At 37.1% G+C, this 24,614-nt stretch overlaps 1 protein-coding gene across 7 annotated transcripts in view; it reads left to right on the forward strand.

The window, feature by feature from the left end:
• The window catches only part of ablim3 (actin binding LIM protein family, member 3), a 73,394-nt gene that overhangs the window by 22,379 nt on the left and 26,401 nt on the right, over positions 1–24,614 (forward strand). For all 7 annotated transcript variants that reach the window (XR_007924910.1, XR_007924911.1, XR_007924912.1 and 4 more), the window contains exons 3-7: positions 10,995–11,178; positions 16,100–16,215; positions 19,095–19,221; positions 19,832–19,925; positions 24,394–24,481. Coding sequence is in view for 1 of the 7 variants with exons in the window: in XM_051860564.1 (XP_051716524.1) it covers positions 10,995–11,178; positions 16,100–16,215; positions 19,095–19,221; positions 19,832–19,925; positions 24,394–24,481 (609 nt within the window). In the remaining 6 variants the exon portion in view is untranslated. The remainder of the gene's footprint in view (positions 1–10,994; positions 11,179–16,099; positions 16,216–19,094; positions 19,222–19,831; positions 19,926–24,393; positions 24,482–24,614) is intronic.

Raw genomic sequence — 24,614 nt, forward strand, 5'->3', positions numbered from 1 at the left:
ATATCACAGGGAAACTGTTTGTATATACAATTATAATATTTCTCACAGCAAGTGTCAATGACGGAGGTGCAAACCCACCATAATTTTACAAATACTACTGTTATTGTGTCACAGAATGTATAGTTTTAAGAGTTTTTTATGTATGTAGAGAATTTATATAATTTAGCATAGTTATGAATCATACACTGTGGCTATTGATCCACAAAACTAGAATTACTTGAACTCAGCTGAGAGTTACACAGATGGACAAATAAATGCCAGGTGCTCTGAACATTGAACTGCTATAGTTGTGTACTATAAAGCAGGGGTTAATAAAAGGGTCAGTTGCTATATGTGTTGTGTGGAGCCCCTCTCTTCCTGAGTTGTCAGCCACTGGAGGTGGAAGACTGAGCAGGATGGGAGCTTCTCGTAACTATGGCAACGTATGCCCTGTCCAATCATTAAGCCGATGCGATAGTTGCTGGGGAGACATTCTTCTACAGATGAAAGGACAGTGGCAGTATTAGAGACCAAATTCCCTATGTGTTTTCCTGAAGATCTAGATAAGGTGTCAGGGATTGCCTACTGTATGTCAACCTAAAGAAGCCCCAGACTGGAAACTGGACCGTCTATATTGATTTGGAATAATTTATTATGCATTCATTCTACAACCTGTGAATAATACAGAGGTTTTACTTTGTAATTTTCAAATAGGCTCATGTCAGAGAAAAGTTCCATCTGAAGCAGTGTAGATTGAAAGATCTCAAACCAGAGAGGTTAAGCTTGGGTTGGAGGAATGAATATTGCCTCTCTCTCTGTCTTATACCTGGAGGGCTCCTGCATCATTAGGCATTTTTCAGCGAGGTTAGTAGGTTAATGAAAGCAGCTGAAGGAGAGACACAGCCTTGGAGGGAGATAGAAACAGAGATAGACCTGCTGAAATAATTATTTCTGTCTGTTTAAATCAAGTTTAGAGGATTAGCAGGAAGCAAGAAGTCACGATGTGAGAGTAGAGATGAAGGATCAAAGAATTCCAAGTGAAGGATTTTTATAATTTGGTAACACACAGTATGATGCCTCAAAAGCATATCTACAGTTAATTTTTACATAAAGGAATTAGGTGTTATATTAAATTTCTTAAATATCAGCAGGTTGTGAATGTGATATTTTTTACAGACTAAAATTTCTACTTTATTCAAATTAAAGTTGCAAAGCAGCTTTACTAAATTACATATTATTAGATACTAATATTAAATACTTATATTTTATTTGGGCTGGGCGATAAAATGATAACAGTAATTATCACAATATAATTTTCCTTGATACAATTATAACAAAAGTTCGATATAATGTTTATGCACCAAAAATGTTTATGCAACTCATTTGAACCGGGCCACATGGACCACTTATCTGCTCAGCTCAAATGGCAGCGCAGCACGAGCTTTCTAGAGCAGATGTTTACTCGCTGATCACTAAACAGCGCTTAGAGATCAAATGAGAAGCACTTGAGTTCAGTGAAGATCATGAATGTGATTTAAACTAGTTTAAACACAAAACTAGTGACAAACACAAGAAACATTGTGCCATGAATGATCCAGTAAGAAGGCTTTTCAATCTACAAATCACCATCATTTACCATGGATTTACTGTAGTAACACTAACTGGCCAGCACACATTGTACAGCGGCCCAACACAAAAACTCCCTGTGCTCCAGATGGCCAGTACGCCCCTGAACTGCACCATGATATGAAAAAATTTATTGTGATAATTTTTTTAGCCATATCGTAAAATATTATAATATTTATTGAATTAATATTCCTACATTTATTTTAATTGATATTCAATGTTTTTAATACTTAACAAGATTTTTGTTATATCAAATATTTTATTGAAATAAGAGATAGCAGTGGCTGTTTTGATATAGATGACTCATATCATGTTGATATACAGTAACATGATGAGCAGAATAAAAAGTATACTTTTATTATATTTATTTAATGTTTTTTGAAAATGGGATAGCAGTGACAGTTTTTATGACTCAGATTTAGTTGGATGTACAGTAGTGAGCAGGATAAAAATTTGTAGGACTTTGTTGGTACTGCGTTGTCATTAGTTATTTTTATTAATATTTGGGAATATTAAATTATGCCCTAGATAGACTACAGAAGGTAAGTACTTAAGTGGGAATGCCAGTGAGTCTCACTTTTGAGGAAACCTCAGCCCCTTGGATTTATTTAACTGTTTTCAACATATACGTCATTTCTTTGTTGTCATTCCCTTGATTTCTTGCTGTTACTCACTGAGTCCACAAAAGACCATCTGGATGCTCAGTGGAGAGCCATGGAGGGCCCTGATGGGACTAATCACTTCCTCTTCTCTCACTCCATCTTTCATTCAGTCAAAACCGCACATTAATTACAGTTGATGAGTTTCCCATTAGCACCAGCAAGGTAGGAGTGAAGTGACTCAGTAGGTAGAAAGGGGGCACAGACAGGTGTAGGCAGGAAGACAAGGGGACCATTGTCAGGCAGAGGCACATGCTGAGCTGTGAATCATTGCACATCATCTCTAAGGTTGGGAATTGAAAATCGATTCCAATTCTAGAATCGGGTCTTCTTGTGCTTGAATGCACAAATACACACAAAACTGTGTCAAAATATCCTCATAAACACAGTCGGTTTTTGTCCATGAACGTAAGTGAATGTAAACTGTTGAGAAAGAAAACATATGTGTAACAGTTGCCTATATTGGATCCTGCAAGGTCTTAAAGTGACAGCAGCCTAATAAACCTGCTGCAGTCTGTCTCATTATTATTTCACTGCAGAATTAAAATTTCCTGATAATTTACTCACCCCCCATGTCATCCAAGATGTTTATGTCTTTCTTTCTTTAGTCGAAAAGAAATGAAGGTTTTTGAAGGGGGTACAACGGGTTGAAAGTCCAAATTGCAGTTTCAGTGCAGCTTCAAATGGCTCTACGCGATTCAAGCCGAGGAATAAGGGTCTTGTCTAGCAAAACGATCAGTCATTTTCTAAAAAAAATAAAAATGTATATACTTTTTAACCACAAATGCTCGTCTTGCACTGTTATGTGATGCGGCACACATTACATAATCACGTTGGAAAGGTCAGGCTTGTTTTTAAAAGCTGTTTGACTTAGTCTTTGCACGTTCACTTTGTAGACATCGGATCGGTACTTTTCCAGGGTTACAGGTGCTTGCACCATTGTAGATGCTCAGTGTGATAAACTCCAGAGTCCTGACTTCTAAGGTCATCTAACTGTGTGACGTAAATTATGTTAATGCCACAATTACACTTCACTAATTTGTCTTATTTGCGTTAAATTATTTTAAATTAATTGTATGCGTTAAGGTGTTAACGTTGACAGCCCTAGTAATCAATGATATATTTAAATTAGGTTTAAATTACATTGACCTATAGTCTCAGACTTTTGAACCCCACTGTATATGTATTCGCATAAATGTTTTTGGAAAGGGAAAACATTAGAATATTCTTCTTTTAGTAAAAGAGAAGGACAACAGTGACAGAGTAGGCAGGGAAAGAGATGTCTCTCTCTCTGGCTTACCTGACAATACGTTGAGGACAAGCCAGACAAATGAAGAGGATAAAATGTAATTGTAATACTTGATGCAATAAAATGAAAATACTAGGTAAAAAGGGTGGGGGGATGGAGGGTTGAGTAAAAGGGAAAGGGCAATGGAAGTATATTGGGTTTTGGGCTACTGGAAAGTCCTGAAGAAGGGAATTTTAATTGCATCTGTTGGCTGCTGATAAATACATAATCAGCCTTTCCCCCCTGCTGGTCCTTAATCAGTTCTGTTTTAATGACCACAGTACTGAGCAGTAAATGCCTCAACACAGAAAGAGAGAGAGAGGATAGAGGCCATAGGTGGAGGGTGAACCAACTCTAGGAGATGTGCTTCCTCTTTAAAATTGCATTTAAATATGCCATGAAATAGTTTGAAGTTATGTGTCGCCTAGCAACAACCTACACATTCCAGCATAAACATACCCGATAAATGATTTGTTATTAAAATGGCTATGTTCACAAAGCACTATAATTTGAACAGAAAAGCAAGCATACTGTATTCGTGATTTGGCATGGCAGCCAATTTGAATAATAATCAACCATTGCCTTACTTCATGCAGCAAAACATATGTTTTATTTAAATTCTGAATGGATTACATGTCGTCTAGAAAGTGCACAATCACAAAAGCTTTCACTCATCTCAATTCCTCGTGATCTCACAAAGTTCTGCTATTATCAATGAAGCTGATTGCACAGTGGATCTCTTTAGCCTACATAATGTCTACACTTTGTTAAAAGTTAACATAATAATGAGAGGGTTTGTCGAGAGTGCAGAACTCAGTACTAGACAAAAACTTTTTTGAGACATCAGCGGATTCTAACTTAAACACGTCTGATTGGCCATTGCGTACAATAAATCAACAGATATGTTTGTGATTGGCTGCATTACTCAACACTGCAAAAACACGTTGTAAATAGAAACCTTTGACGCTCTCAAGAGCACAAACAACACATCTGTTTCACCAATATGCTATTATTACAGAGAATGCTGATTCTAGACCAGCAGTTATGGGCAGCTTTTACCTCTAAAAGCAATCAGAAGCAGCAGCAGCAGTGGTTTGATTGAGAAAATTCCAGGCTAGTCTGAAATCTGTGGACAGGGGAAGGCTAACACCGTGTCCTAACCAGACGCGATGCGATAAGATTCCAGCCACGAGCAATTTGACTGTCCACACTAGACGCGACGCGACAATGAGAAGCGATAAAATCAATCAAAAACCACAGCCAATCAGAAGAGAGTGTGGGCGGGCTCTCTCTGCAAAAGCACAGCAGACACAATGAAATGGGCAAGTACACAGTAAAATTCATAAATATTAAACTATTTAAACATTATTTAAAGTACATACGGAGTGACTGAACCAATCTTTGTCATAGAATACACTTGTTTGTTTGTTTGCATTGAGTTGACAGTTTGAACGTTCTTGTGCCCATTTATTTATTTTCAAGATCTGAGGTGAATTAGCCAGTGTTGTTTTCATTACAGCTAAAAAGCTGGGAACACAGAATGATATTCAAACTCACATCAGACGCTTTTAAGATACCTTTTATCGCGTGTTGCGGCATCGCATCGCGTCTGGTTAGGGCACAGTGTAAGCCTTGCCCAGCCTAGTCTCGGGTGTCATGCCCACAGACCGTTGGCTGAATGTCTAATGCATAAGGCACAGAAAATTGGAAACACTTCAGGAGTTTCTAAGTCGTCATCTGATTGGTTGAATTCTACAGGATTTCCTGGAGACGTGTGTCGCGTTCTTTAATGATCCCCTTGGAAACAAAGCCATTGTGATGCCAAACCCCCTCATGGAAAATCATGTTTACAACTGTGACAAATCAAGTTTACAACTGTGACAATGAGCGCTTATCAGGATCAACTAAACAATGGATTTTCAAAAGTTTTACGCACTGGTCTGTTATTGTAGGGACATCGACGTTATATTTTCATGCCCCTAAACATGATGCTGAACAAAACGAATTGTGATTGGTTGCTTTACATGTCAGTCAGGCGTCCTCTTGGGCAGTCCTTGGCCAATGAAAGCAGCGATGGAGACATTCTGCCGTCAATCTGAAGGTCTAGCTATGTGAGACTATGCCCAGCCTTACACATATTAAATAGCTGAAATATTATCTGACCTGTTAGCTGTATAAACCTGAAGAATTAAATTCAAATTTGCCCGTATTGCAAGAAATTTGACCCCATAGATCAAATTTTAACTTTTGAATTTAACCATTTTATTTATTTATTATTAATTTTATTTAAAAAAAAAAAAAAAAACCTTTTAAACTAAAACTCATAGTATTAAATATCATCTGAATAAGTGAATGTTCAGTTTTGGGTTAAGGAGGTATTTAGGAGGGCTACAGAGACTCTCCATCTGCTCCTAATTTAAACATAGTTACTCCAAGCCATCAAAACCCCTAGTGAATTTTCACCAGCCCAAGTAGACACACCCTACCTCAGAACAGGATCCTGAAGCCAACCTAAAGGAAGCCACACTACAACATGTTGCTGTAGACTTTACTGTTAGAAACTGAGTCGTGCCTTCCACATGGCATGAAGATGGTCTGTTGTCTAAAAGTGACTTGGACAGCCACACAAATAAGCAGTCTCACACCTCAGGCATTTTGTATGGGACCCTGCTGTCTCTAGGGCAACCGTGGAAGGTTTAGGTTTCCTATGGCAACTGTGAAAGAGGACGTCCCTCCCAACAATCTCTCAGCCAATGAACTGCTGTTCTGTGCGCCTTTTATCAGAACTGATCATTGCATCACTAATTATTTGACCAGTCTATTTAAAAACCATTTAGATTCATCTGATCAATCCATTTCAGTCAATCATAAATGCATTAGCTTAATTATATTTTTGGTGTTTTTCATTCTTCCGTTCTCATAACACATTCCTGTGGAGATATGAAAGTGTGATATGGAAGAATCCTCTCTTTGGGACACATCTGCATTTTTCATTTCTGCATTTTATATAACTGGCTTAAATACTTTTTGCAAACCACCAGTTAATCAATCCACTGATACAGAAATATATTTAATAAAATCTCTGTGAATGTACTCTCATGGTCAAATCCAAATATTCAAAAGAATGTCACTACTCTATCTGGCCTTTCAGTGCCTCCACAGGGACCAGCAGTGACCGGTTCATCTCTTTCTAAAAGGCCTCTGGTTATATTGTTCACGCTGAGCCTCGAAGAGCTTCATCATCCTCATCCTTCCAGTTGAGCTCAGGATTATTGCCTTGTGGTCAGGGATACAGGAAGCAGGCATGGCTCCAGAACAAAGCACAGGCCCTCTGGGTCTCCGTTCATGCTGTCTCACCCTCTTAGCCTGAACCCTCTCTCAGTACCACGTGGCCCAGCTTGCATGTCTGTTTGCTATGTCTCGGTGAAGAGCTGTCGGTTTGGGAACTCCATGAGCCAGCAGCATCATGGATGGGATAATGAGTCCTCGTTTCAGTAAACGGCAGCTATTCTCTGACATTCAGGTCAGAAGTAGCACATATTGTGCTTGAAAAGGAGAAAAGTACTTTCTGTGCACTTCTACAGTAACTTCGCTATATTTTTCTGTTTTTTTTATTTTTTATTTTTATTTATATATATATATATATATATATATATATTGAAATATATCTGTTCAAGTCTGATGCTGTCACCCTAAGTGAGAAATCCTCATTGTTTTTGTGCCAGAAACATTATTCGTATATATATATGTACAGGCTGCACATCACTGAAAACACCAAAAGCACTCATATTTTTAGGTTATTTTTGCGTTTTTCGGAGCAATTTCGTCGAAGCAACGTCACAGAATCTGATGTAGAAGCGCTTCTCTGCATTTATTCATGAGAATTAAATTTTTAAACCCAATCACTGCACTGTATTACGCATGAGATCGCATTACAGCGGAGAATTCAAACAACATGCGGAGCGCGCATGAGAGCGGTATCTGTACGGAACACTGCAATGAGTTTAGCAAAGCTCGCAACGCGGATCAAAGATCGTATACGGACTGGAGTAAACGTGTTTTATGGACACATTTCACATACTCTAGTGCTCTAAACATGAACCAGCACCATGTTAAACTGACGTGTGTCATTTGTTCAGAGGCTGTAGTGCCTGTAAATGTAATGAAAATATTATTAGACATTTTAAATGTTCTTCCGCGTTTCTCCCTCGTTCTTGGGAGTTTCTTGTCATATAGGGATATATTTTTAAAATGTATCAAGTGTGATGCAGGTCTGTGTTTTATTGGTTGTTTTCTCCCCTTTTCCCACCCTCTACCCTCCCACTTTTCCACAGCTTTACACACCCATTTCTTAAGACTTTTTCAACTCAGAGGTGTGAACGACCAGGCAAAAACGGGGGTTTTATGACACTTTAATTAGCTTCAGTCGTTAGCCAATTTTGTGAAGAGCTTGTGGTGAAGTGAACTACTTTTTCAAAAGTTTTAAATGTAGTTTACTACCTTAAATTATGAATAGCTGTTACAAAACAACGAGAACCCACTGTGTATGCCTAATGTCTCTTATCTGCAAGTTTCCAAACATTTCCTTTATAGTGTTTATTCCATGTGTCATGAGTTTTGTAGTACAGTTCTTGCTTTTTTATATACATATTTTTGAAACAGAAATGTTAATACTGTCTGTCTCTGGAAGTTATTTGAGTTGAAAAGGCCTTGAGATGTTTTTTTTTTTTTCCATTAAGCTTTAAATGTCATGTGCTCTAGAGTTTTCTCTTTTATTGCAGGGTTTCAATCCAGTTGGGCCATTTGAAGCAACATGCCATTGTTTTGTGGTTGTCTGAAATGCGGCTGCTTGGCAGAGTGTCTATCTTATGCACGCATACACACAGGCATTCACAGCAGGGCTACAGTTTCCCTTAACGTGTGGTTACACTGCCAAAGACTCCAGATTTCTGTCGAAATATCAGTTCTGTTGAAGCTGTTGGCCCACAATGAAGAATTCGCAGCAGTCCTAATGCCCACTGGCAATATAACTATTCTGATAAGTCTTTTCATTCTTTTATTCTGCCTCTATTCATATATAGTGTGATGACAAAGCCTTTTGGAAAATTGATGGCCAAATCAAAAGTGCATAAAGTCATTGTGAAACTCACAAATGTTGTTTAAATTTACATGCAGCAAAATCACTGCAAATATATTCTGATTTTTATTTTCCAAATCTAGCAGCTATTCAGTGTTACAGCTGCAGTTCAATGACATAGTGATAGCATCAGGACAGATAAGCGCTTTGAGAAAGTCTTTATTATAATCAACAAGCATCAAATTCCATCTCCTAATTTACCGTTATTTCTGTAAATGACCTGTTTGAGTTTCTCAGCAGAAGGTCCTTCAATCCTTGTGCCTTAGAATACAGGTCTAAAAAAGAAGACATACAAATGACTTATGAGGATATTTGACTTTGAATTAATGATTTACAGTACAGTGACACATTTTGCAAAAGGCAATCATTGCCAATTCCATGAGCCAATAACAGCTGTCACTGCAAGGATGATGAATGGGCTGGGAGACAGAGTGTGTGCATGTGTGTACATTTGAACGTGTGTATGTGATGTGGTAGCATGTGAGTCCTGCTGAGATCAGGGAGATTCACAGGCATGCATGCTGAAATGGTCATGTTGCGTGCAGCAGTGTCACATCTCACCCGGGGGTTAAAGAGTTATGTTTATCTGTCAGCATAAGAAGAAGCCTAAAAAGCTATTCTCACTTCTAGCATGTGTCAATAAGTACAATAAGGTATTGTCATAGTTCTTTGGACATGTACAGTACCTTCATTTTTGGTTGTTGTTGTTCTTAAAGATTCTGATTATATGTGTGCGTGTGAGAGTTATATTGCCTGACATTATTTATTTATTTATTTATCTTTGTTTCAGAATTTTGCAGAGCGTTTTATATCTTAATAATTAAAATGTTTTTATTTTATTTTCAATCAGAGAAACCATGATTTTAAGTTTGTCACAAATCTTTTTGTTGTTAACTGTTTTCATGTTGTTAGTTTACATGTGTGTTTAAGTGGATTCAAGCTGCTAATATATGGTTCCTCAGGACGATGTACCTCAAACTGTAATCCACTTCCCATTATCATCTAATATCACCTAAAACCCTAACAGGATGCCACTGGGTCTGGGAGGCATAAAATCCCTACATTGTAGTTTTTATATCTTCAGTTTGGGTTTGCTTGAATTATTTGTATATGCTGTAATAATGATGTTTTTTTACTGTGTTTTTACTACCCGTTTTTCAGTCAATGCTACCTCACGTAAGGCATTACAGTACATACATTTTCATACTGCTCCTCTTAATGCAGCACTTCCTGTAAGTGAGCATGTAAGCAATCAGCCAAGCCGTCTTAATTTTTAGATTATACAATCAATGCTCTCTCTCTTTCTCTGGACTTTGTGCTAGAGTAGGGACAGTTACAGTGGGGTCCAAACAGGGACCAATAGTGAAAATACATACAATTGTACATACATTTTTGGTTTGTCCCCCATTTGCTTTAACGACAGAGGTACTTAAGCTTGCATGAACTCCACAAGTTTGTGTAAGAACTGATGATCATGTTCATCTCAGTGTCTTAAACTTTAGTGGAAGTAAGAACATCTGACTGTCTGGCTTGGTGCACCAAAAGTGAGGTCTTAATAAAGTCTAATTGGGTCTGTTTACTGTTTACATCTGCTTGAAACTAGCTTCAACAATCAATCTGGTGTTGAATACAAACGTTTTTGTCTTTTGTCTGTGTTAAATCAAGTGCCCAATATGTAAATATAACTAAAAGCGTTGAGCTGTGGTGCTTTTTTTGGCAGCACAAGTTCAATCCTGGATAGTTCAGCCAAAAATGAAAATTCTATAATTAATTACTCACCCTCATGTTGTTCCAAACCCCGTAAGACTTTTGGTCATCTTCAGAACACAAATGAAGATATTTTTGATGAAATCAGAGAGCTTTCTGTCCCTCCATAGACAGATACACAACTACCACTTTGACGCTTTAAAAAGTTCATAAAGCCTAAAATCAATCTGTTCATCATGTAAAGCGATCATGTCTCTTCAGAAAATTTGGACTAAACCGCTCAATTCATATGGATTAGTTTTACGATCTCTTTATGAACTTTTTGAAGCATCAAAGTGGTAGTCGCGCTGTCTATGGAGGAACAGAAAGCTCTCCAATTTCATCAAAAAGATTTTCATTTGTGTTCCGAAGATGAACAAAAGTCTTACGGGTTTGGAAGGACATGAGGGTGAGTAATTAATGACAGAATTTTCATTTTTGGCTGAACTATTCCTATAATCCCATTCCCTCTTATTCTCCCTGTTATTTCCTGTACTATAAATAACAAGGCAATGATCTCATGTTGATTTCTCTTCCTGTCTCTCTCTCTTTCTGCCAGTTTGTGGCTGTGATTTGGCACATTCTGGATTCTTCCAGAAGAGTGGCGAGTACATCTGCACAACAGACTACCAGCGCCTGTACGGCACAAAGTGTGACAGCTGTGGGGACTTTATCTCAGGGGAGGTGGTCTCTGCACTGGGCCGCACATATCATCCACAGTGTTTCGTCTGCAGCGTGTGCAGGTGAGCCCTCTACTACACAACACTACTAACACGTCATTATGGAAATACACCCATCAGACAGATTAAACGTGAGGGAGTGCTGGTGGGATGCTGGTAAATGATGCTCATTTACTAATGTGCTGATGACTGAAACTCATTAATTCACACGCTGACAGCTATATGCACCCCCACTCATCTTTACACTAAGCAATTATACCGCAGTTAGTTCCGGTCTTCTAATTTGATCAGTCAAGCGGCGTTCCGAGACCGCTGATATTTATATAATTTTCTTTGAAAGAAATTCAGTGTCTGTGACAGGTGAAAGAGATTAGATTTAAGGAATGTCTTAGGTTTAACTGAATTTAAAGGATTTGATGGACCACATGTAAAAAGTGGGAAGGCAAAGGTGAACTCTTGACTTCATGATGCATTTCTGATGATTATTTATCTTTAGCAGATGATATGTATATCTGTAATTTGATTTGATGTTAAAAAGCAGGGTCAGACTATAGTTATTTTGATTTAATGCATGCATTATGTTTCAGACATTTAACTTACTTTTATGTATTCGTCAAAGCAAATTTTTACTTGAATTTGTCACTAGCGGGTGTTTATTTTGGACCCTGTGTGTAGACATTTTCACTTCTCTTGACTAAATTGCTCTAGAGAGTATAATACCACAAGTGGAGAAGGAGCGATCAATGCAGAACCAAGCAGGATATTGTAACACGAGTCAAGGCGGAAGAAAGCTGAGGTTTGGAGCTCAAAATATGTAATAGTGCCCAGAAAGTAAGCAGAGAAGGGAGAAAAAGTGTAAATGGAGAAGTTGCTGAGGCCAGAGGTGAATATTTCCCTCACAGACTGAAAGAAGCAGATGAAGTTAAGCACCACCGCTTGTCCTTTATGTATGGCCCATTCTCAGACTGACAAGCAAGAAAATAAGAGGTACTGTAAGACATCCCTGAAAGGACACCTTATCTGTCTCCCTTACCCTGACACACTGTTATTTGAATCCCATTGCTTTTTGTAGTAAAAATGTGTTTAATACAACTGGGAATTTTTGTACATTTTCTGCTTTAGTATTCACATTGGCTGACTGCTCTCTCCTCTCTCTCTCTTATATGCTTTTTCTCTCCTTTTTTGAAGTGAATGTGTTGGAGAGCTGTGAGTTTAGCTGCTAATGTATCTCTGTTATGTCCTATTTGTAATTACAGTGTGTTTGGTCTGTTCTGATCTACAGGAAATTAGTTCCACTAAATAACTTGCCTCTCCTCCTTTAGTTCATTAGCACACCGAAAGAGCTTGATGAATTTATGTGGGTAGGAAAAAGCATTTTCATGGAGGACTGGGATTGCTTTGTTGGACTGCGTTGCCAATTGGGCTACTAAATGGCCCAATGGGATGCTCTTGGCAGGAGTAACCTAAACATTTATCGGCCTGACCAAGAAGTAAACAGTCAACGGGAGAGCTAGATTATGTTACTTTTAATATTAGACCATCTGTGTGGAGACCAAGCTCTAGTTTTAGTGGGCTATCATCCCAGTAGCGCTGTCAGTGATAATTCATAAGTCACCCTCACCCTCACCCTCAGCAAAATATTGAATACATTGATGACAGTACAACTCGTATACTGTATGGCATTATGGACCTTTAATTGATATTTTGAGGAACTGTTGCAGTTTACTAAGATGGAGAGGTGCTTGATTGTTTTACATTTATTTACATTCATTTTTAATATACATTAATTTAGATTACAATACATTTACTTTGCAAAATTGTGGAAAAAAATGGCAAAATGACAATTTATATTGTCGAAAAAAGAGGTCTTGTTTAGTATTTTTTTCTTTTTATAGATATTTTTACTTATCAATACAAAAATATTAAGACTTTTTTTTGTGGTCATTTTAAGCATTTTGTAAGAATTTAAGAAATTTCTTGAAATGGAGTGCACAGGCTAATTGAAAGAGTCAGAATCTTGTGTTCATGGACAGAATAAAAGCAGCAAAACATGAAAACTGTAAATTTTTAAAGAGCAGGAAAAGCTGACAATGCTATGTGTGTCTGGAGGGAGTGTGATGTGGCGGTAATGCCAAGGTCACGTGAAGACTGCACGGAAAGACACGCACAGAGCCTCATGAGGAAGCCCACACAGTTTTCACATACAAATATAGAATGAAGTAGGTTGTGTGAAATACAGAGAGAATGAAGGAGATGAAAAAGTAAGAGTAGATCCAGAGACCCTGCTCTCATTGGCTCCAGCTATACTGAAACACTGGAGAAACTAAAGAAATTATTCCACCCATGTGTCTGTAAGTGCTTCTGTTGTCTGCCCACTTACCCTGTCATCTTTCACTCTCGATTTCAAAGACATCATTGTGTGTGGTCTCAATAGTGGAGGAGTTTGTCATGCCATACTTCACATAGTCCAGTGAATAGTGTGTTGGTTTGTGTGTTTATGTACAAAAGTGTGACACTGCACCATTGTTAGGGTACACAAATGCTAGTATTTCCAGCTGAAAACCAAGTACTTAAAATTATATCATCTTGATATTTGCATTAATCTTAATTTAGTAAGTAATAATTAAATATATAATAACAGGGTTCACACACGTCCTGGAAAAATAATGAACAATTTTCCAGTCCTGGATAACACATGGAAAATGACAAAAACATCAATTGTCCTTTCTCAGCATTAGCATTAGCAAATCGATATATAAGGTCTTATTATTAAGTTTCAGAAATGTTGAAACTTATTGCATCCCCATGATAAATAGTTTTTCTTAGTAATCGTTTCACGTAGCCCCCTGCTTTTATTTAGTTCTGAACGATATGGGAAGTCAAAACGAGTCACTGCACATTACACAGTGAATCACACATTCAGCAATTTTCTTAGATTTTCTGCAACAGTTCACTAAGCAAGAAGTTACTTACATTTTAGACAAAATATTGTCTGTTTCACCAACAAAAACAAAGCTGGAGCAGATTTTTTCTTAGCAACACACAGTGGGGTTTTGTTTCAGAATGAATCTGCGTTTTTGAACGAATAGTTTGAGAAAGTTCATACAGACCGTCATTTGTTTCGTTCGTAAATGAATAAGCGTTTTGAATGAATCGTTTGAAAGAATGACTCCAATGACTCACTCATTAAGACTGTTATTTGCTGCCACCTACTGGTGGTAATTTTTAAAGTACCGTAAATTTAACTCATAGCATTATTTATATACTATTTTGATATCTTGTTTATGTTATAATACTTCATTACTTTATTAGGCCTACTTATGATTGTTTGGAAACTATTTTAAATAGTGTATATAGTGTATATAATATGAATAATATGAGTACGCTATAACGTAATTTAAGATGAATATAGAAAATGTGCTTTCCAAAAAAGAAAAGACTGAATTACAACGACTGAATACAGTCAATAATATATAGTAAATTAAAACTTAAAATATAAGTTTTTAAAGACTTCTGGAATATATTAATTTAGGCCGTGAAACTGTGATCCTAGTCTTTTATTCCTGTCATAATGAAATTTGAAATGTCCTGGAAAATGATCTCTGAAAAAGAGTGGGAACCCTGAATAAGTGCTCTTAGTAAGGTTAAAACTGATTAATATAGACAGTGGCAGTGTGACAGAAATAATACAGGATCTGTTTTTAAAGGACCTGTTCTGTAATCTTATAAAGTGACAGAGCCGGTGCTCCTCTAGGGTCATGGTTCAATGTAAATGGATTGTTTCATAATTGCTGCATTAGTAGAGCAGTAGCCTACTGTAATAGGATTTGTCTCGTAGTGTAGAAGCTTCCAGTCATGCTGATTACTGAGCAGATAAAGCAGTGCTGTGGACACAATGGATTATGCAAGCCGTCATGAGACATGTGGGCATGTGCTCAAAAGAGACACATGCTTTTAACTACACAAAACATAATCTATTCACCATAAACAGGATTTAAGCTTATGTATACTGTGGAACATTGTCTTGTTCTTGGTTTGCAGAGGCATTTGGTAAAAGATTTGGAAGTATGGTGAGGAATAGCATAACAGCCATCTTAAATTATAATTTCCAGATGTGTCCAGGTTGGATTATAATGGACTCTCTGGTGGATCAGCAAAGCCACGTTGCTCACCATCAGTATGAAGAGAGATCACACCTTGTCCTTCCTTACTAACCCCATTACTCAGAAAGTCACTTTATTTCAGTGATGTTTGTTTCTTGAGTGTGTCTGAAGGGAAGACAGCGTGCTTAGTTAGAGCTGGGCCGTCATTACAGGTCGGCTCTGGTCTGTGCTTGTGGGTAATGTGGCCTTCCTCAACTCTATTTGGGGTCAAAATTAGGGGTCAGCAAGATTTTTTTTTTTTATGCTCACCAAGGCTGCATTTATTTTATCAAAAATACAGTAAAACAGTAATAATGCTATTAGAATTTAAAATAATTTTCATTTTGCATATATTTAAAATGTAATTAATTCCTGTAATGGCAAAGCTGAATTTTCAGCATCATTACTCTAGTCTTCAGTGTCACATGATCCTTCAGAAATCATTCTAATATGCTGATTTGCTGCTCAAGAAACATTTCTTATTATTTTCAATGTTGAAAATGGTTGTGCTGCTTAATATTTTTGTGGAACCAGGATACATTTTTCTTCAGTGGATTTCTTTGATAAATTGAAAGTTCAAAAGAACAGGAAATGTGCACTGAAACCTAAATTTTGCAATTGCTGTTGAAATATTAGCAATTTGGTGGTGTGTGTGTAGATCAGGTTTTTCCTACATTATGGGAACCTGCCAGTACTTTTCTCTACTATGTAATTTAGCCTTCCTTGTAAGCGTTCTGGATTTTTAAAAAAACATTTTATCTGGATAAATTTTAGGCTATGGTTTACCTATGTGTGTGTGCTATGCTTAATAACATGTTATCTGTCTGTCTTTCCCTCTCTAGGAAACCTTTTCCAATCGGGGACAGAGTGACGTTCAGTGGTAAAGAATGTGTCTGTCAGCAATGTTCCCTCAAGCTGGTTAATTCCAATGAGCCAATCAAAATCCATGGGCCCAGTCGTAAGTCTCACCCTTCAATTTATACATTTGCATAACATGTGGTCCACATGTTTGTGTGTGAGTGTGTAGGACCAGCCGACAGTTCTAACATGGCAAAAAGGCTTAGTAAATAAGCATAGTAAATCTTTTTTTTTTTTTGCCACTCAAAGTTTTCATTTATTGATTTGTAGTTTGGATGTTCTCATTCGTTATTTTCAATTTCTTGAGTGTTTTCAGTAGTCTTTTTTTTTCTGAAGGCCCGGGAGCTACAACTGCTGTATTGACCTTCATGTCTCTGAGGGGTGAGGACAGACCCCTGTTCAACAGATTAGAGCGCTTGTAGTGTCTGGGTAAACAGAGGCAGAATGCTGTGATGTTTTATAAAGGCCAGAGGTGAAGAGCGTCTGAGCTCTGTTTCTATGTTTACTCTTTAGTTGAACAAATGTAGAGAGTTTGAACATGCCTGGGTCATTTTTGCTATGCAGTCTTTCCCATTTTAAAAATTTTATTAAAATATTAATGTTTTTTAAAGATGGGAATCATATTACTTTTCTTTTATCACAATTAAGTAGAGATGCACCGATTGCAATTTTCTTGGCTGATTTCCGATTTTTTTGTTAGTGTGATCTGCCGATACCGATTTTTGCCGATTCCGATTTTCTTTCTAAGAACTATAATTGACAACATATACAAACAAAAATCTACTTTTCTTCAACGCAAAGTTTTATTTTCATGAAAAAAAAACACAAGTAAAAAGTCAGTAATAAAATACAAACAGCTCAAATAAATGCAATAGAATAAAGAGAGCTATGAAACTAAGTTTTTAAGGTTAACTGGGTTTTTATTCAGGTAAGAAATACTACAGAAATTAAAGTAATCAAATGTAAAATAACACATTCAGTATTATTTTACATTGGTTACCTTAATTTCTGTAGTCTTTATTGTAAATATTAATACAGATCAATTCTTACCATTAAAGTTATAAAACGTATTCAGTCAAGAACAGAAAGTGATTTTCTTTGTCTTTTGTTCTTTGATTAACATGACAGACAGCAGCAGGAATATTGGACTGCTGTCCCTTTAAGAGTTTATGAACGGTGTTCAACGGACTGTTAGACACAACATGGGTTCACTTTCTTAGCTATTTAACGATTCAAAACTGACTGTGTTTATCTGAATACTCGCCAAGATTGCCTGTTCCGCTGGTTTTGACATACTTTTGTATGTATTTGACAGTTTAAGCACAGTAAGCCACTCATTTTGGTACTTGTGACTCTATTTGACTTCTGTCTCTGTTTGAGACTGAGGTGGCTTGTCCGCTCCACCTATATAGATCAGCGGTGCATAATTTTAGTAATTCCCGCAGGTTTCAGGCTTTTGGTGTGAGCGCGAAACCTGCGGGAATGACTAAAATTATGCGCAATACAAGCACTATTTAACCGGAGCGAATGAGACGAGTGAGAGAGAGGAGGCGCCCGCGCGGGTGTGACACACAGCTGACGTTATTGCCTGTGCCGCTGGTAACAAAATGGATCGGCTCGGAATCGGTAAGAAGTGAGACTGATCGGCCGATCACCGATCCGGGCCGATCATGAGGGAAATCGGCCGATTCCGATCCCTGGCCGATTGATCGGTGCATCTCTACAATTAAGAGATGAGAAAATTGACAGAAAAATGACAGGAATTTCATTTTTGGGCTAACTAACTCTTTAAGTCAGCTTAATAGTAAATTTTAAATAATTTAACTACTTTGGTTTTAATGAAGTTACCATTTTTGCCATGCCAACTGGTGTAACACCTAACTGATTTAACATAAAATATTCTAGGTGTTTCATCATTTTTTCTTTCTTTAATAAAAATGTTAAAACAATGTAATTTTATTTTCTAATATTAAATGGAATTTTTAATAAAATTATAGAAATCAATATGATAATATTACATTTTTAGATGATGGTTACAGCAAAAATGATCAAAATTAGCTTTAGGAGCTGACTGCATAATCAAAGCCACTATGTTGACCAACTAGCAGTTAGCCAAGTGGTAATCAGTCTTACTTTTCAGATTCAAATTAGACCAATCTACCTTTTTATGTAACCGACTTTCAAAAAAAGTCTTGAAGAAAAAATTAGATGGACTAAGACTAAGCAGTTTATGCAAACATCCACAGGTTAACACCTTCGTGTAAGCAAACGCTCAATCCCTCTCTGAGCAATGGCTAACTTTATCTTTTTATTTCCATCCTGTTAAGTTTCATTCTGTTTGACATCCTGTTAATAGTCTTGGCATTGTGCTAATAATCAAGTTTGAGTGCCTGAGCTTGACCAGATTATACATCTGAAAGTCTGGTAAATCCTTATATAGAAATACTTATTTAAATTACAACAAAAGCATGTTCTTTTATATATATATATATATATAGTTGCTTCATGCAGTGCATAACAAGAATGATCTGTCTTCTGTTCCACTTCAACTTGAATCACCGCTGCTACAGGAAGAAGGAAAGTAATCGTTGGAAAAGGAGAGTACTGAAAACATACTGTAACATCTGTCTCTGTCTAAAGATTGATCTGATTGAACAGGCTGGTGAACTGAAAAAATCTGAGCTCTGTGTTAGGATGAAAAAACTCTAAACACAGCTGAACATCTTCCAAATAAAAACAAATGATGCACTGACCGTTTAGTGCTCAAAATCCTTTTACTGCCCTTCCAAGACTTCACAGCTCAAAGTGTGTGTGTATATCTGATTAAGAAAAAACTACACCTAACCTTCATAACGATTTATTGATTTGTATTTCATGTGTTTTTTTACAAACCTGTCAAGTCCGACTGGACACAGGAAAGACTTATGAACCTTAAGTCCATTATATAACCTCTCTTCCCTTCCTTGTTGCTCTTTTTAGACTGTGCAGGTTGTAAGGAGGAGATCAAACAGGGTCAATCTCTGCTGGCATTAGAGAAACAGTGGCACGTCAGCTGCTTCAGGTGTCAGACCTGTGGCCTGGTCCTGACGGGGGAGTACATCAGCAAGTGAGTGACCACTGCTTCTGTTGACCTGTTGGCTTTCTTTCAACCACACATCACACACATTGTGTTGCACAAAGCAGCCTGTTTCTCATGTCTGAAACCACATGAACTCACATTAATATTTAATCACAATTAATCTAATATTTACACATTCCGTTCCAATAATAAGCCTTCAAAATAATAGGCCTATGTATCATTTTATATGTGGATAAATAAAGAATTTTTAGATTAGGCAATTTGTGTGGACACTTTCTCTAACAGTATAAGCACTACAGTTCAAAAATGTGACACTGAAGACTGCTGAAAATATATTTAAGCCATCAAAGAAATAAATTACAATTTTAAAAAATATATTTAAATAGTTATTTTCCGATTGTAACAGTATTTCACAATATTACTGTTTGTATGTACATAATTTACTGATAAGCAGCTGTTCCTGTGAGGGACTTTCGTGACACTCCGATTTTGAAGTGCTCAAGAAAGATTTATAGCATTAATAAAAGAGTCACAAAGGTCATAGTTTTCTGGTTTTGTAAAACCTAAACATCTGTGTTTTATTTTTGGTAACAGTGTAAGAATGCGTTCATTCATGTGAGTCTTATTTTGCATGCAGAGACGGCATTCCTTACTGTGAGGCAGACTACCACGCCCAGTTTGGGATAAAGTGTGAAACATGCGACAGATACATCAGTGGACGTGTGCTGGAGGTGAGATATTCTGCCTGCTTATATCCCGCCATTAGACCAGTGGCCAACAGACCCCCCAACCTAGACTCTTAACATTACACTGTGTAACCTTTCTCAAAAACATAAAATAAAATCTTACTGACCCGAAACTTTTAAATGATAGTATATATTTTATTAGAAATGCCATGAAAGTTTCATTCATGTCCACAGACGCCTGTAATACTTTTGTGGAAACCCTTTAGAAAACACTGGACCTGAGCAATTTACTCATTATATTGTAGTTCTTTGTGATGAGCGACTCATCTTTGATTGTTATTGACTCTGAATTACCTCAGAACTCAGCTGAATAGACAGCGATTGCGTTGAGTTATACCTGAAATGAACATGAATTGATCCATCAAGCGGGCCAGGCAAGAAGCCTCCGTTATAAAAAGATCAAGGGCTAAATATGAGGAGATGGATAAAGAAGCCCAGACAGATGGGGAATAAAACCACCATTTGAAGCACTCTTCCCTTAGAAATACAAATATTTCTTTGAACATTTATGGTTAACAGACTGCAAAGAATATGCCTTGGAGAGGCAAGTAGAAGAAAAGGCTTTGAGAGAATAAACAATTGAGGCAAGCATCACTCTTATTGTTTCTGGTGTTTATTTCTCTCGTTCTTCCTCCTAAAAGTTTTGCGTCTTCTATCATACAGTAGCTTACCATTTGAGCTATGGACTCCTAGAAGATGATAATATGGCGAACTCACTCACAACACCTTAGCCATAGATGGTTGAAACCAAATTCTGTAAAACCTGAGCAATATATTTCCATATCTTTCCATATATTTCAAACCACCTGCAACTACAACTTTTTAATATAAATAAATAATGTTATATACAATATAATACATTGCAAAATAGATAGATTTATGTTTTGTTTCTGAATGAATCAGTGTTTTGAATGAATCTGTTTAGTGACTCATACAGTTACTCATCGATAAAGAGACAGCCACATATTTCAGTCCTAAATGAATCGTTTTTGTATAAATGGGTTGAGTAAGTGAGGATGGATGGATAGATAGATAGATAGACAGATTGATTGATAGATTGATTTATGTTTTGTTCCTGAATGAATCAGTGTTTTGAATTAATCTGTTGAGTGACTTATTCAGTTACTCATTGATAAAGACAGTCACATATTTCAGTCCTAAATGAATCAGTTTTGCATGAATGAGTTGCGTAAGTGATTAAATGATTGAATGACTCATTCATGAAGGCAAACATGTTTTGTTCCTGAATGAATCAGTGTTTTGAATTAATCTGTTGAGTGACTTATTCAGTTACTCATTGATAAAGACAGTCACATATTTCAGTCCTAAATGAATCAGTTTTGCATGAATGAGTTGCGTAAGTGATTAAATGATTGAATGACTCATTCATGAAGGCAAACATGTTTTGTTCCTGAATAAATCAGTGTTTTGAACAAATTGTTTTAGTAGCTGATTCAGTGACTCATTCATGGATTGATGAATGGATGGATGAATGGATGGATGGATAGATAGAGAGAGAGAGAAGAGAGAGAGATTGATTGATTTATGTATGTTCCTGAATGAATCAGTGTTTTGAATGAATCTGTTGAGTGACTTATTCAGTTACTCATTGATAAAGACAGTCACATATTTCAGTCCTAAATGAATCAGTTTTGCATGAATGAGTTGCGTAAGTGATTAAATGATTGAATGACTCATTCATGAAGACAGTCACGTTTTGTTCTTGAATGAATCAGTGTTTTGAATAAATTGTTTTAGTAGCTGATTCAGTGACTCATTCATTGATAGAGAGAGATAGACTTGTTTTAGTAGCTGATTCAGTGACTCATTCATTGATAGAGAGAGATAGACTTGTTTTAGTAGCTGATTCAGTGACTCATTCATAGATAGACAGATTTGCAATTTATTATAGCGGGTGGTTTTGAAATGCAGCGCTAAACATTAAGGTCTTTTAGCACTACTGTTTCAATGGGTAGTTACTGAGAGAATGAGTGATGGAGCTAATGAAGAGCCAGTGGGTTGCCCTGCCTTTAGTTTTCCTCCCCAGTGGCTCGTCCTTCAGAGGAATGGCCTAATAGTCTGGCCTTTGACGCTTCATAAGCAAGAATGATTCTTTTCGCAGGTACCCCTGACACCCTTTCATTTGTTGATTTGCTATTTTCTGTGACACTCCCAAACAGGGTTGTGGAGTCATGGAGTTGGAGAGAGAGACAGAGAGCGCAAGAGACTTTGAGTAATGTGACGGTCACAGGGGAAGAGAAACATGATGAGGTAGTTTACATACAAATAAGAAAGGAGATAATTTGCCAGCCGAGAGTTCCAAAGCTGATGAAGCTTAATGCTAATACACACTTTTGAAAAGAATTTGTGTGAGCTTGTGTACTCGCACATACTTACTTATTCCTGTCGCTCTGTTTGCTCTGATCCCAGTCTGAGTCGCTGGTGTGAAGTGCTCTGTGTTCCAGCGAGAGCTCAAGTCAAGTTATTTATAGCTAGTGGGACACAGGCTGATTTATCTTTATCTGCCTGTTTGATTTGCACTCATTCCCCCTGGGAGACACCTAGTGATACCGCATACCTCTGAGCACTTAGAAACTGACAGCTTGCTGATTCCTGGAGTAATGACAGCATACACTATGTCTCTAACTCATAAACTGGCCTTCTCTTGCCACCTGCTCTGTGCCTCCTCTCCAATACCCCCTTTCTTCTCTGGACTTCCCAATGAGAGAACATTTGGTGTATTTGCAATATTTGTCTATAAACAGCAACTGTCATACTAGTCTAAGATCTTGCATTTTAGATACATTATAAGCAGTTATTTTTTCTGTTTTCTTGCTCTTCTAATGTCCAAAGGAAGCCACAGAATAATTAGTGGTTGCGTGTCTCTGAGCAACACACAGTAGTTCCTGAATGAATCAGTGTTTTTGAACAAATCATTTGAGTTAATGGTTAATGTGACTAATTCATAAAGACAGACACTTGTTTCATTTCTGAATGAATCTGTGTTTTTGAACAAATCGATCTGAGGGAATGAATTAAATGACTTGCTCGTAAAGAGAGTCAAATGTTTTGTTCCTGAATGCATCAGCATTTTGAATGAATCTTTTGAGTAACTTATTTAGTTCAAATATTCAGTATTTATTTCAAATATTTCATTCCTAAATTAATCAGTTTTGCATGAATGAGTTGAGTGAGTAAATGATTCAATGACTCATTCATGAAGACAATCACATATTTTGTTCCTGAATGAATCAGTGTTTTGAACAAATTGTTTTACTGTAGTAGCTAATTCAGTGCTCATTCATAAAGACACTCACATTTCTTTTCTGAATAATTTCCAATGAATCAGTTTTGAACAAATTGTTTGAGAAAGCGACTCGTTCACAAAGACAGTCACATGTGTTGTTCGTGATTGAATCATTGTTTTGAACAAATCTGATTCAATAAATCACTCATAAAGACGCTTGTCACCACCTACTGCCATAACATTGTAAATACAAACTTTATGTACATACTTTGAACTGTTATTTCAGCACTTTTAGAACGCTGCTCGACCAATCAGAATCAGGGACTGGAACTTACTGTTGTATAATTATAATCATAATAAATAAATGGATTTTTACACCCCTGCGACTGAGAATTTTACTTTTGGGGCATCATCTTTATCTCATTTTGTACTTAAAGGTGCAGTATGTAAATTTTAGCGGCATCTAGGGGTGAGGTTGAGAATTGCAATATAGAGAAGCTACAGTGGCCAACACAAGACAAAGATGCTGTCGTCTGAGAGAGCAGAGAGTAGCCAGTCAAGCAAACGTGCTCTGTAGAGCAGTTTGTCCATTTGGGGCTACTGTAAAAACATGCCGGCGCAAAAAGGCGACTTAACATGTAAGGGGACTGGCGGTGTATGTAGATAGAAATGGCTCATTCTAAGGTAATAAAAACATAACGGATCATTATGTAAGGTCTTTATATACCACTGAAAACATAGTTATGTATATTATATTGCATTTCTGTCAATAGATCCTCCTAAAATTTACACATTGCACCTTTAATTTTTTTTTAAAAATTGTGTTTGTTCTCTGCAGTTCCATCAACAAACTGTACTTGTTTTAAATGTCCCAGAGGAACAGTGCTCTCAATTACTGATTCTTGGCACTGAAGGATCTCTGTAAGCTTTAAATGTGTGTATTATGTGCAAGAGAGTCATTAAACGTCTGTAGAGCTCAAATAAGTCTTAAGCAGTATTAAAACAGCAATAAAGGAGGAGTGCTCTGTTGCTTAATATGGAGGACACTGTTGAGACAAGCATGTGTTTACTGTGTTTATTGCGCTCATGATAATAGGTTCAATAGTTGGAGCATTTATATGCTTGTATGTGTTGTTTTAAAATCCTCTAGAGTGTCCTCCAACATTTTCTTATGTTCTGTTTGTCTCCCTCTGTTTCTCTGTCCAGGCTGGTGGGAAGCACTATCACCCCACTTGTGCTCGCTGTGCCCGGTGTCAGATGATGTTTACAGAAGGAGAGGAGATGTATCTCACAGGTGAGGAGAGGTTACAGAGGCCAACAGCCGGCACTTTCCATGAATAGGGTGCAAAATGGGGCCTTTAACTCTTCCAAATAAGGAAGTGATTTTTTTCCTTTTCAACAAATGGTCAGTGAAAGTTGCTTAACTT

The sequence above is a fragment of the Ctenopharyngodon idella genome, chromosome 14 (genome assembly GCF_019924925.1).
Source record: "Ctenopharyngodon idella isolate HZGC_01 chromosome 14, HZGC01, whole genome shotgun sequence".
Lineage (NCBI taxonomy): Eukaryota > Metazoa > Chordata > Actinopteri > Cypriniformes > Xenocyprididae > Ctenopharyngodon > Ctenopharyngodon idella.